This window comes from Silene latifolia, chromosome X (genome assembly GCF_048544455.1).
Source record: "Silene latifolia isolate original U9 population chromosome X, ASM4854445v1, whole genome shotgun sequence".
Classification (NCBI taxonomy): Eukaryota; Viridiplantae; Streptophyta; class Magnoliopsida; order Caryophyllales; family Caryophyllaceae; genus Silene; species Silene latifolia.
Window position 1 is genome coordinate 323,376,988 of NC_133537.1, and position 12,642 is coordinate 323,389,629.

The 12,642-nt window shown below is 37.3% G+C and overlaps 2 protein-coding genes across 2 annotated transcripts; one reads left to right on the forward strand and one right to left on the reverse strand.

Annotated features, from left to right (window-relative positions):
• Positions 1-6,431: 6,431 nt before the first annotated feature.
• On the forward strand, positions 6,432-9,750 carry LOC141618116 (uncharacterized). Its single transcript, XM_074435230.1, has 6 exons — positions 6,432-6,618; positions 6,769-6,824; positions 8,676-8,799; positions 8,902-9,008; positions 9,261-9,336; positions 9,421-9,750. The coding sequence occupies exons 1-6, from the start codon at positions 6,537-6,539 to the stop codon at positions 9,498-9,500; spliced, it is 525 nt and encodes a 174-aa protein (XP_074291331.1). The 5' UTR covers positions 6,432-6,536; the 3' UTR covers positions 9,501-9,750.
• Positions 9,751-10,192: 442 nt separating this feature from the next.
• Positions 10,193-10,789, reverse strand: LOC141620713 (21 kDa protein-like). The gene has a single exon (XM_074437515.1). The coding sequence runs from the start codon at positions 10,787-10,789 to the stop codon at positions 10,193-10,195; it is 597 nt and encodes a 198-aa protein (XP_074293616.1).
• Between the last annotated feature and the right edge of the window lie 1,853 nt (positions 10,790-12,642).

Consider the following 12,642-nt stretch of genomic DNA (forward strand, 5'->3'; position numbering starts at 1 on the left):
CCCGACTCATTTTTGGAAAAACATCAATTTGCCCCCTTTTTATTTAGCAACGGCTTTTTCTACCCCTTTAAATGATGAGTAGGGGTGTTGCTCGCCTTTTCTTTTTCTTGATAACAAACAAATATATACAACACAACTCATTTTTTTTTTGATTTTTCATGACTTTTTTTCACTTTTCTATTTTGTTTTTCATTTCTTTTTCAAAACCTCTTATTTATATACAATGCCAAATGCATACCAAATTCCGACCCAAGTGGATAAATAAACTATCCGCCATTATGACCCAAATCACCTCCTATAACACAACTGCAAAAACGACCAATTCTTGAACAAGGAAAGGTGTTTATGGAATGTAGTTAATTTAGTGGGTTTGCCAATGAAAAGGCTAAGGCTCAAAGGGGGTGAATCAAAAAGGGAGATAATGTAGGGAATAAAATAAGGCTATTTGGCTATTGTGAGGTTCATATAAACTGATTTTTGCTTCAAATCATATGCACAAAAATGTAATGCAATTTCATGATCTAAGGACGATGCGACACACTTATGCGTAATGATGTGACACGCCTCGAGAGGAGACCTACTCTCAAACCTAGATGAGGGCGGGGTATGAATGTACCCGCCCTAGGAGGCTCTACCTTTACCCTTGAGTAGTTAAGTCGAGCCAAAGGTCTAGTCTACGGCCCTAGGTCTCACAAGATCGGTCTAGACTCATTGGTCAAGCCCTCCTTCCTCGGCTAACTAAGAGGCCACGGGTGCGAGTCACGAGGAGGGGGAAGGCACAATTGGGCACATTAGTTCATCATGGGGGTACTTGGTTCCCTTCCTTTGACCATGTTCTTCCTTAAAAACTTATTTACAAACTCAATGCAAAAGAAAGAAATGCAACAAGTATTTACATGTGAACACATGCATGCGGAAATTTAAATAAACATGAAATGAAACGTGCAACAAATTGGCTAAACCTAGCAGCACATCAACACCAAAATTCCAAACGGTCTCCCAAGGAGACACCCAAAGCAACAAAATTCCCATCCTCCTTCAAAATATCAAAGATACCAAAAAGAAAGAGTAGTAAAAAGGAGCAAGGGATAGGAAGGATTATACCAAGCGGTCTTCTAGTCTCCTTTTTGCCTCAAGTGGTCAATGCGCCATGCCAAAAGGTTAGACAAAACATATATATACAATGCAAAGTTTTTTTGAATTTTTCAGAAATTTTTCAATTTTTAGGCATTTTCTTGAATTTTCTTAAATTTACAAGCATTTACAAATATATACAAATATTCACAAGAGTGATATTTCCCTCCCCACACTTGAAATTTACATTGTCCTCAATGGAACATAGTATAGGGAGAGAAAAGGAAAAATAAACAACATATTTTTGGTTTTTTTTTTTTTTTTTTTTTTTTTTTGGAAATAAAAAAAAACATATTTTTGGATTTTTGAATATTTGAAAATAAATAACATGTTTTTGGTATTTTTGATTTTTGGAAATTAAAATGCATGTTTTTGGTTTTTTTTTAGGCCCTCCCCACACTTATTCATTTACATGGGAGGGCAATTGAGTGAAATAAAATAACATGTTTTTTTGGTGATTTTAGTCATTTTTCGATTTTTTTAGTTGGTTTTTATTTTGTCAATGCAATGCATGCTCTATTCTATATGCAAAATTGAAATGACAATGCAAATTATGCTAAGTGAATGCAATTACTAAATGTGACAATATATTACAAAATTGAAATCTAATGCAATCCTATATGATGCAACTAAATGAATTATCAACTAAATGCATGCGAAAAATTTAAACATGAATGAGAAATTTGGATAAAAGGGAGAAATCATACTTGTCATTTGGATTGATAAGGGAGTAATAATAATAGGCCATCAACTCGGCCTCTTGGGACTAAGACCCCATCTCATCATCATCATCGTCATCATTGTTATCTCCGGTAGTGAAGTCGGAGCCTTGAATCAAATCATCGGGGTTGAAGGTGAAATTACCTCCACTACCGCCGTCACCCATAAGGCCTCCCGTGAAATCACCACTCATATTCATCACGCCGCTATCTCCTCCCGTGAAACCACCACCGGACCCCGACGCACCCGCATCACAAGCAAAATAGGGCCGAGCTCCCCCTAACCATTGGGCATCATGCCCCTCCGGTCTAGACTCGGGCATAGGCGGGAAAACGGGTCGCGCAAAGTAGTCCGGTTGGAGGTTAAAGCCTCCGCGGACCATTTTCCCATCCTTTGGGTAGTTTCCATCGGGCCAAGTGAAATAAGAGGGGTGAGGGTCCTCATAGCCCACGTACTCCCGTCGACAAAAATCATCATAGATGGGATAAGTACCGGTAGCTTGATCATAGTATATCCGGTCTAACTTTCTCCCCAACACGTCCCTCTCACTAGCGGCCTTTGCCGTGGCAATGTCCATCCTCTCCATCCATTCGGTGAGAGATGGAGGTAAGGGCGGATAAGTAGGTTGACCCGAGGATGAGGTCTCCCCTTGTTGAAATTGCCATGGTGGTGGTTGGTTAGGTTGAGGTGCGGCATATCGTAGGGAAGAGTGAGTGTCGCGTCTACGGTCCCTAGAATAAACCCGTGGAATATTGGGAGGAGGTTGGTCGGTGGGAGGGTCTTCTTCAATGTCAAGGAGATAGAACTCCTTGTCCTTTTCAATTTTTACCGCGGTAACATTTGGAAGCCGGATTGAATTCTTATGATTGATTTGCCAATATTCAAGGTCGTCAAAAGGGCTCACCTTTAACCACTCAAGCTTGGTGGTCATGTAGTGCTTTGTCAAGTAGGTGTCCCCGGCTATCCAATTCATCGTGGAAAGGTCAACCGGACGGTCCAAGTTGCGGGCAATTCGGGTGATCATGCCACCCACATGTATCGGGGTTCTATGCCCCGGAGAACTTGCAATCTTTGATAGGTTAAGGGCGAGGTAGTGAGCCACATTAATTCGGAAGGGGGTGGGTTTCGTGAACAAGTAGGACCCTAATATTTCAAGCTCATGGGTCCTAAACACCCAAGGTTCATCCACCGCAAGAACGGTGCACCCCATACATCTATGCCACACCCGAATGACGGGATTGTGGCAACTTGACGCGGGCCTTTTCACCTCAGGTTGATCATCAAGGCCCGAAATCGCCTTCCAAACACGGGAGTAGTGAAAATCAGCGGGCGGGTTATGCGACGGCGCATTTTCCAGCCCAAAAATTTGAGCCAACCGACCCAAAGTAATGCTATGTTCCCGGTTCATGAGTCTAAAGCTAAGGGTAGCCACCATCCCAGATTGCCGGTGCTTGTTAATCTTAAGACTACTCAGAAATTCCCATGTGATCCGAGGGTAAGTATACTCATGCATGGTAAATATCCCCCTCATACCGCACCCCGCAAACAAAGTTTCCGTCTCCCTAGAAATCCCAAGGGTACACAAAGACGGATGATGAAGGAACTTAGTAGGGGTGAGGGGACGATTTTTAAAGAGAATAAACTTACCCTTTTGCATAGGTGTGGCAAACTCGACAGTGGGAAAGTCCGGATCGGGGTAAGTATCGGTCGCCGCTTGAGCAATCAATGCCGCTTGGTCCCTTGCTATGTCGGCCCTTGTTCTTCTTCCGGCCATTTTGATGATTGGAGGAGATTGGTGAAGGTTGGAGGGAGTTTGATTGAGTTTTAATGGAGTTAGGGTTGAAAAGGGGGAAAAATTATGGAGGAATGAAGAAGGAAGAAAGAGGAAATGAAATGAAGAAATGGGGAAACACGGGTTATAATTTGCGTCTGAATGTGTGTTTTGCCGGTTGGCGAACCGGTGGCCCTGCGGTGCAGAAACGCACTCCCTCATTTTTCTATTTTTCGAATTTCTTCTTCAAAATCTTTGACCTCGCTGCCGGTGGACCAACCGGCTGCCGGTCCACCGGCAAAACACTCTCCTCAATTAATTTTTCAAGTACCAGGTGTGTTTCGCGGTGATTTGCCGCCTACCGCAAAACACACTCCTACTCAAGAATCCAACTTCCCAGTTTCATAATATGAGTGTTTTACCGGTGAGCCGGTTGCCGGCCTACCGGCAAAACACTCCTCTTCACCAATTTTCAAAAATGCCCAAGTCTTCAGGTGTGTCTTACCGGTGGGCCGGTTGCCGGCCTGCCGGCAAAACACACTCCTCAACATCATTTCTTCGTGTTTTCAACCTGCCAGGTGTGTTATGCCGGTGAGCCGGTTGCCGGCCTACCGGCAAAACACACCACAACTTCAATTTTCCAAAAAATTGTTTGGTCTCGCTGCCGGTGGACCAACCGGCTGCCGGTCCACCGGCAAAACACAACACACAGCTATTTTTTGTTGTGTTCTTCCAATTTGCTCAATTTTTCTTCAACTCAACTTTGAGCTTTTTTCATTGACCCCGGGATTCATGTTTTCCACAATTACTCCGACGCATGATGTCGGGATTTCGGGTCAACGAAAATAAAACTTGTGTTCTTCAAAAGTGACCTCCGTCACCAATCCAAATTGACAAAATACGACTCCAAATTCAACTTTGTGAAGAATGTCCAATCCAAACTATCTCACACTCTATCTACATGCATGCTATTTACAAATGGTGGTTCTTGTGGAACACCACCAAACCAATTCACTCTTGAGATTTTATGTTAAATAATTAACATCTCTATACATCTAATAAACTATGAAGTTTAATAAAATTGCATAGATTTTAAATGTAATATATAATGTTATGATGATAATAATTAATACCATAAGTGTGCATGTTTATACTAATTAATTATTTTATTTGTAAAGAAATTGATCATCTTCTAGTCTTCTATAAATATTTAGGAAAATTACCATTTAATTAATTATTTTATTTTAAGGAAACTGACCATCTTAATTAATTATTTTATTTTAAGGAAATTGACCATGTTTTAGTCTCTTACAAATGTTTAGGAAAATTACCAAACTTCTATATAATTTAATTTTAACCCAAACTATATAATATTTGCATTGAGATCCCTTAATCGGGTCCATCACACAGTGCTAGTGATTTAAAACTATATAGTATAATTAATTTGTATAACTTTCTTTAATTACATTGAAGTCCCTTGGTTTCTGGATTTAATATATAGTACTAGTATTGGTGCCCGGCTTCGCCCGGGCTACCTCTACTTACCATTAAATTTTTTTCATTAAATAAAATTACTTAAAGTTGTATAACCGATAAATTTATCATTAATATATTTTTCTATGACATATCCTAAAATTACGATGAAATAAATTTTGAGACAAATTCACTACTTCCGCTATTAATATTTTATTCTTATTAATGAAACAATAGTAATAATATTTCACTACTTGTCCGCAATCATTCTTACTTTCATTACTCCCGCCGTAATTATTGTTACTGTCACTAATCTCGCAGATAATATTGTTACTTTTACTATTCAAATGAATGATTACTATCATATAATTAACTATATCCAATGTTACTACAATTCTTTTGTTTACTGACGAAATTACTTTTACTACTTATACTTAAGCATGCAATTTAAGAGGATTATATATTTTATATAAATATATTACATATATGCATTAAATCAAATCGAAAGAATTATACAATATTATATATTATGGAATCTAACTTGAATTATTTATAACGTACTTATATTATATTTTTGTATGTTAAATAATTAACATCTCTATACATCTAATAAACTATAAAGTTTAATAAAACTGCATAGATTTTAAATTTAATATATAATTTTATGAAGATAATAATTAATATCATAAGTGTACATTTTGTATCAATTAATTATTTTATTTTAAGGAAATTGACCATCTTCTAGTCTTCTATAAATATTTAGGAAAATTGCCAAACATCTTTTTTTTTAGTCTTCTTAAAATTAACCATCTTAATTAATTATTTTATTTTAAGGAAATTGACCATGTTTTAGTCTCTTACAAATGTTTAGGAAAATTACCAAGCTTCTATATAATTTAATTTTAACCCAAACTATATAATATTTGCATTGAGATCCCTTAATCAGGTCCATCACACGGTGCTAGTAATTTAAAACTATATAGTATAATTAATTTATATAACTTTCTTTAATTACATTGAAGTCCCTTGGTTTCTGGAATTAATATATAGTATTGATTGATTGATTAGTTTTTATTCAAATAATGATTCTACAAACAAAACGAGTATTAAAAAAACAACAAAAAGCTACATGGAAAGTTAGGCCAAACATATAAATTTGATAAAAAGTAGCTATTATAAAAGTATGGCCAAACAAATAAATTTTTTCCAAAAAGTAGCTTGTGAAAAAACTCCTTCTAAAAAGGAGAAGCTCTTTCACACAAGCAAGACCAAACAACACCTAAATCCATTTCAATCCATTTCTAGAGAGCCAACCATACAAACCTTAGTTCACTTAACTAAACCACCTTCAAAACTTGGCTCCAACTTGGAAAAACCGAAAAACCTTAGAAAACAAAAGAAAAACAGACGACCCACTGTAGAAAAGCGAGAGAGAGAGATGCAGCAGAGGAGATCGGCCGGCGGAAGGCCGACCGGAACGGACGGTTCAGATTATTCCTACCGCATGGTCGTTGATTCAAGTAATCATTTAATTTGCTCTCTTTTTTCAATTTCCCATCTGTTTATTCCATCAATTATCGCATTTTATTGCCGTTTCTTTTGTGATTATAGATTGAATATTTAAGCTAATGAATGTATGCATTTTGTGTTTTATGGAATTTGATGAAAAGGGTACACCAAAGTTGCCAAATTCAAGTCTCGTCTTTCTCAAATCATATTGGTTCAGGTAATTACCTGCTTATTTGGGTTTATTTCTTTTACCCTTTTGATGAATTTGAAATGCAAGCTGTGTGTAATTGGGAATTTTGGTGGATGATTAGAAAATTGAGGGTAGTAATCACAAAATCCCATTTGAGACCGTTTCAAGTTTAAGTCGGCATCTTTCGATGCTATGTGGTTCATTTAATGATAGGTAGAATGATTTGTCATGTGTTGTAAGTTTAAAACGGTTTCAAGCAGGACTAGTTCGTCTGTAATTTGGTGATGGTGCAACTATGGTAATTTATTCTGGAATGTAAAGTCTGTAATTTTCGTAGGGTGGGGTTTTGTTTAGGACAGTGATAACTTAGATATTGAAAATTAAGCGTACTTTGAAGTTCAGTTTTCAGGTGCAACTAATTGAAGCGAGTATTACGGGTTTTATGTATGTTTTGTGGTGATCTGAAGTGTGAACAAGTTATCATATCAGTAAAAATTCGATTGACTGAGGAGTCATGAGTGAGGTTGGGTGTATCTGGATAGCTATATGTGCCATTGACGATTATTGTCGCAATCTATTTGTTTTGGGTACGGAAAGATATAGGCTATCGGTGAATCATAGTTGAGTATCTATCAGCTTGTCTAGAGTGTTATACTCAAGGGTATCTTTCCGTTTTACGAGTTACGTTCTTTGATTACACTATCTGGTTTAAAGAAGGGCCTCTATGGTATGGGTTGTAGGACTTGTAGCGATTCCGTAATGTCTTGACTGTCTTCTTATATCAGTTAGGAATTTTATTTCGAAGGGTGACTCATGTCAGCCGCTCCCAAATCATTTTAGGATTATGCTCTGATGTAGTAATCTGTAATTTGGTGATGGTGCAACTTGATAATTTACTCTAGAATTTCAATGTCTTTATTTTTGTAGGGTGGGTTTTCGTTTAGGACAGTGATAACTTAGATATGTTTTCCCTTTGTTTAGGGAGGGATGAATTGTTGGACATTAGCTTAAGGCGGTATAGAGCAAGACTAGCTCGTCTTGTTATTTGGTGATGGTGCAACTTGATAATTTACTCTAGAATTTCTAGAATTTCAATGTCTTTATTTTTGTAGGGTGGGTTTTCGTTTAGGACAGTGATAACTTAGATATGTTTTCCCTTTGTTTAGGGAGGGATGAATTGTTGGACATTAGCTTAAGGCGGTATAGAGCAAGACTAGCTTGTCTTGTTATTTGGTGATGGTGCAACTTAGGTAATTTATCCTGGAATTTAAAGTTCGTAATTTTGTATGGTGCGATTTTGTTTAAGACAGTGAGGACTTAGATATGTCTTCCCTTTGTATAGGAAGAGACGAAGAGTTGAACTGTTGGAGAAAAGTTCTCTGGTGCAGCTAATTCAAGCGAGTTTTTTCGGATTTTAAGTTTGTTTGATGGTGGTCTGCAGTGTTAACAAGTTATCATATGGTCATCTTTTGATTGGCTGAGCTGAGTCATGCGTTAGGTTGGGTATATCGGGATAGCTAAATGTGCCATAGACAGTTTCTGTCGCAGTCTGTAGTTTTTTGCGTAATTTTTTTTTTTTCTGTGGAAAGATGTAGGCTACGGGATCTGGGCTTTGCCCCTCTTATGTACCAAAAATAAAGATGTAGGCTATGGGTGAAAGTATCTAATAGTTTGTTTAGAGTGATATATGTCAAGGCCATCTTTCCATTTCACGAGTCTAAATAAGTTTTTTGATTACACTGTCTGGTTTGACGAAGGGCCGGCTATGATATGGGTTATAGCGATTCCTCATTGTCTTAACTTTCGTCTTTCATCAGTTAGAAATTTCTTTTCTTTTCTTTAATTTAGTTGCTTTATGAAAATTCATTTATCTTGTAGGGACTCATTCTATTGGTCGGTGTTCTTCTGAAAGCACTCCCATTGACCAAGGGAGAAGATCCTAATGTGTTGGGCCTTTCATCCGTTATTCTCAGCTTTCTCTCACTAATTATTGGGGAATCAGGTTTGTCTGCTATCTCCTTGTTTGCAGATACTTGCTGTGTTATTAGTTTCCAATTTACATGCATTAATTTGTCTGTCATAATGATGCTGTGATGACTTGAAGGTCGGAGGCGTAGCCGGTCGTCATTCTTGAAGATTTATTTGTTCTTGTCATTTGCTGCCTTATGTCTCTCAGTTGTTTGTTCACTGAAGAGTAATATTTTTGTGAAGGTAAAGATCTCTTTTTGCTGAATTTTTAAATTTTAATTGTTAATGACTTTCAATTTTGATAATGTTGCAAATGTAATTCATTTGAATTTTTTTCTTCAGTTTGAGTACCTGTTATTGCATATTTGTTTCTGTTTTTTCTACGAAGCATTTGTCTAATACAATAAGTTGCCTATATCGCCATCCCCGTTTGACTAATTTTTAAACAGTAAGCTTATTCACTAAGGAACAAGTTATGAACTGTTAAATATTTAGGTTTTGCAAAATGGGATTGCAAATAGTTGGGAGAAAGAAAGAGTACAACTAATAGAAGCTGCTCAGATATCCTTTGGTAAAGTCCCTTATTTTGGAGCTTCTCACTACTTTCAAGACTAGAAAACACGATCATATGTTTGATAATTATTTAATGTTGCAGAGGTTCTTGCGCTGATAGTTGCTGCGAGCACTACACTATCTCTGATTCATAACATGTCTCCCCCAAAGCGATCATCCTAAATGGCCTTCATCCACGAATGGCTTATTCTCAACTGTCCGAGTAGCAAATTCCAGAAATCTCCCGATATTCCAACAAGTCTCCTCTCTATGGGCACAGGACACATCAGGTTTTTTTGTTTGCTGATCAGTTTAGATTTTGCTATTCTAATCTATACTCATTTTAGTTAGCATGGTTGATTACCTGTTATCGGTGACCAAAAACTTGCAACATTTTGCACAATCAGATAATGACATCTTCTTTACGATGCTACTGCCGGGCTAAAATATGTTAGTATCACTCTTTTACAGTTTTGTGTGCAACTTCATAAGCACGGTGTTCTTTAAATAGATGTGAGAGGAATCAGATGATAGTGCAGAAATTGAGCGCACGCTATCTCATCTTTTATCTAGTCATGATTATGCTACTAAAATTTTATTATCTGTTTGAGTAGCGTACACCTTGAAATAAATAACTACGTAGTTGTTTTCATTCATAATTTTACTAAATAAAAGATCATTGAACTATTTGCTCATATAATTACATACAAGGGCCTTCTTATGAATGTCGATTGTAGCTTCTTTAGGCCTTTGATCTCACACTAGTAGGAGTAGCTAGTAATAAGGAACAACACTTGCGCGCACACACGGACACACATAACTACACAAGCCTTGGTATTAAAACATGTAGGGCTAGCAGTCTTATTAATTGATCTTTAGCTATGAAGTGATGCGTAGTTATTAATCAAGGCCAAGGCATTGCTAGTAAGATGACATATATTTACAATTTTACCCCTTACAGTAGCTTTCATTTCCCCAAACACGCCCTTCTCTTCAAATCCTTGCATACATGTGTCCTCGTTGGTCAATGCAGCGCTAACCCAAGTTTGGATATCATTCATCATCATCCCAAACTTCTTGCCGTTCTTAATCCGACCCATTTCAGTGTTAGACTTTTGAAGTTCTTCCACAGCATCCCCCAACACTTCTAAACAGTCTCTTATTGCATCCACCTCCTTAGTTAGCATTCCGGGGGTTTTCGACATCTTTGACACAGTGTCTAATGCACTCCTTGTGGTTGTGATTGTTACCGAGAGAGCGGAATCAGCTAGCAATTCAGGGCTTGCTTGGATGTCAGTTCCATAGGTTGAGAGGGAATGGTAACAAAGGTCAGGAAAAGGTGTTACCTTACACTCTGATTTTATGAAGGTTGGGCTAGGATTAGGCCTGGTGGCTCGGGTCGGGTTCATATGTGAAGTTAAAAAGAGCATTTGAAGGAAACAAAGGAAATACCTTGAAAACGAGAATGCCATTATAATTTGTTACTAGGAAGGTTTTGATTGACTCTATTATAAGATAGGAAGATGCTGCAATTTATAGATGACCTGAGTTGGCTTCAATGTGCTGGTACTGTCCGACAAAATATGTTGCCATGGGTAGTTTGAAACATTTAAAGCCGAGTAATTGGATTCCTTTTAGTAGTACACTTAAGTTGTTGGCCCAAATTTATCAATCAAGAGCTTTAAACATGTGATTCGAGGCTCCGATTGAACTTTGTGGGGCCGCTTATTGGCCCATATGATTAATGTTGTGTGAGGCCGCTCTATGCATACCATCAAGTTACTCCGTATTAACTATGGAGTATCTAGAGTATATAGCCAAATAAAAAACATAAACATGGAGATTTATGCACCATTGCACATTTGCACCGCACCCATACTAAGGGTGGCAGTGGGGCGTCTGGCTCAGTTCAGCACGACTCAAACCCGACATGTCACAGTAGTCCAATGTGCTAAGGTTGAGTCATGCCATTCTTTGTATTAGGTATGAGACACGGCTGGTTGATGGCCCGGGCCCTTGACACCCTTACATACATGATACAGCGGTGCTCTGAGTTTTTGTAGAATATATCCTTAAATACACAACTTTTTGCAAAAACTTTTGGGCATATCTGTTAATTAATTCGTCCCAATTATTTGTTTATCTTTCATTAAAGTACCTCTTATAAAGAATATAAAATGTAAAAAAAATGAATGGAACGGTAAAAAAAATGAATGGAACGGAGGGAATACAAGGAGGGAGATGGTTTTAGTTAGCCGTACATAAATGGGTTTTAACTCTATCACGATGGCCGACATCTATGAGATCTCTTCTACGTTATGGCATTGGGGGGAGCCTACGTACTTGGTTGCATGTGCTGCTTGCATCTTATGTGGGATATCTATTATCTAAGCATGTACTCTCTCTTTAAGACGATAAGCTTCACATTTTTTATTTGAACCGTCTTACAATAAGATTCACGCTTACTAATTTACTTTTCGGTAATTTTGAACAATTTTTTATCCTAATTAAAACGTGACGACTTACGTGAGAACTCATCATAACATTTACTTTATACGTATTTGTTTTTGCACTTAAATATGCATTAATTTACCGATGATGTCTTGGTCTACTGATTCAAATACCCTCATCCCTGATATTGTAGTAAACTATCATGTTTCCGTATTTTCAATGGAGTCAGGCTATTGCTCTTTGTTTCTAGATTATGTTGAAGTAAATCAAAGTGGCCTGCTAAAGTGACCGCTCTTTTTATCTTGTGAAGTAGGGTCATTTGATGTAGTTATCGATGTAATTTTCATCTTGTGTCATCACAATTTATTTGTGTTGCTAACACAAGGGTAAGGTTGCATATATCGAATCCCCTAACCCTGCAATTTTACGGGAGCCATTTAGGCGCTGGAGTAATGTTATCGGACTTGCCATCAAAGGGAGAAAATTTCAAACATAATCTCTACAAAATAGGGAAATAGTTCAAATTTCACGAATAATTATAACCAAATGGTCATGCTTCAGATCGTATGAAATAATACAGACCAAATGTCAACATTTTTTAATAGAATGTAACCATTTTGTAAAATGATGGTAACATTTTATCAGAAAATAGTTACATTTTATCGTAAAATGACTACATTTGATCCGTCTTCCCGTTTGAAATAAGAATTTGCGAATTATAACGCATAGGAAACTGAGTTGGGAAGTACAAACTTCCAAAGACTAATAAAGAGTGTACGTTAACTCCATAGGGTGGCTCCCAAATTTTAAGCAAGTCTAAAGGAGGTTCATTAAACTTAAAATACACTCTACTTAATTTATTCAACCTTATTAA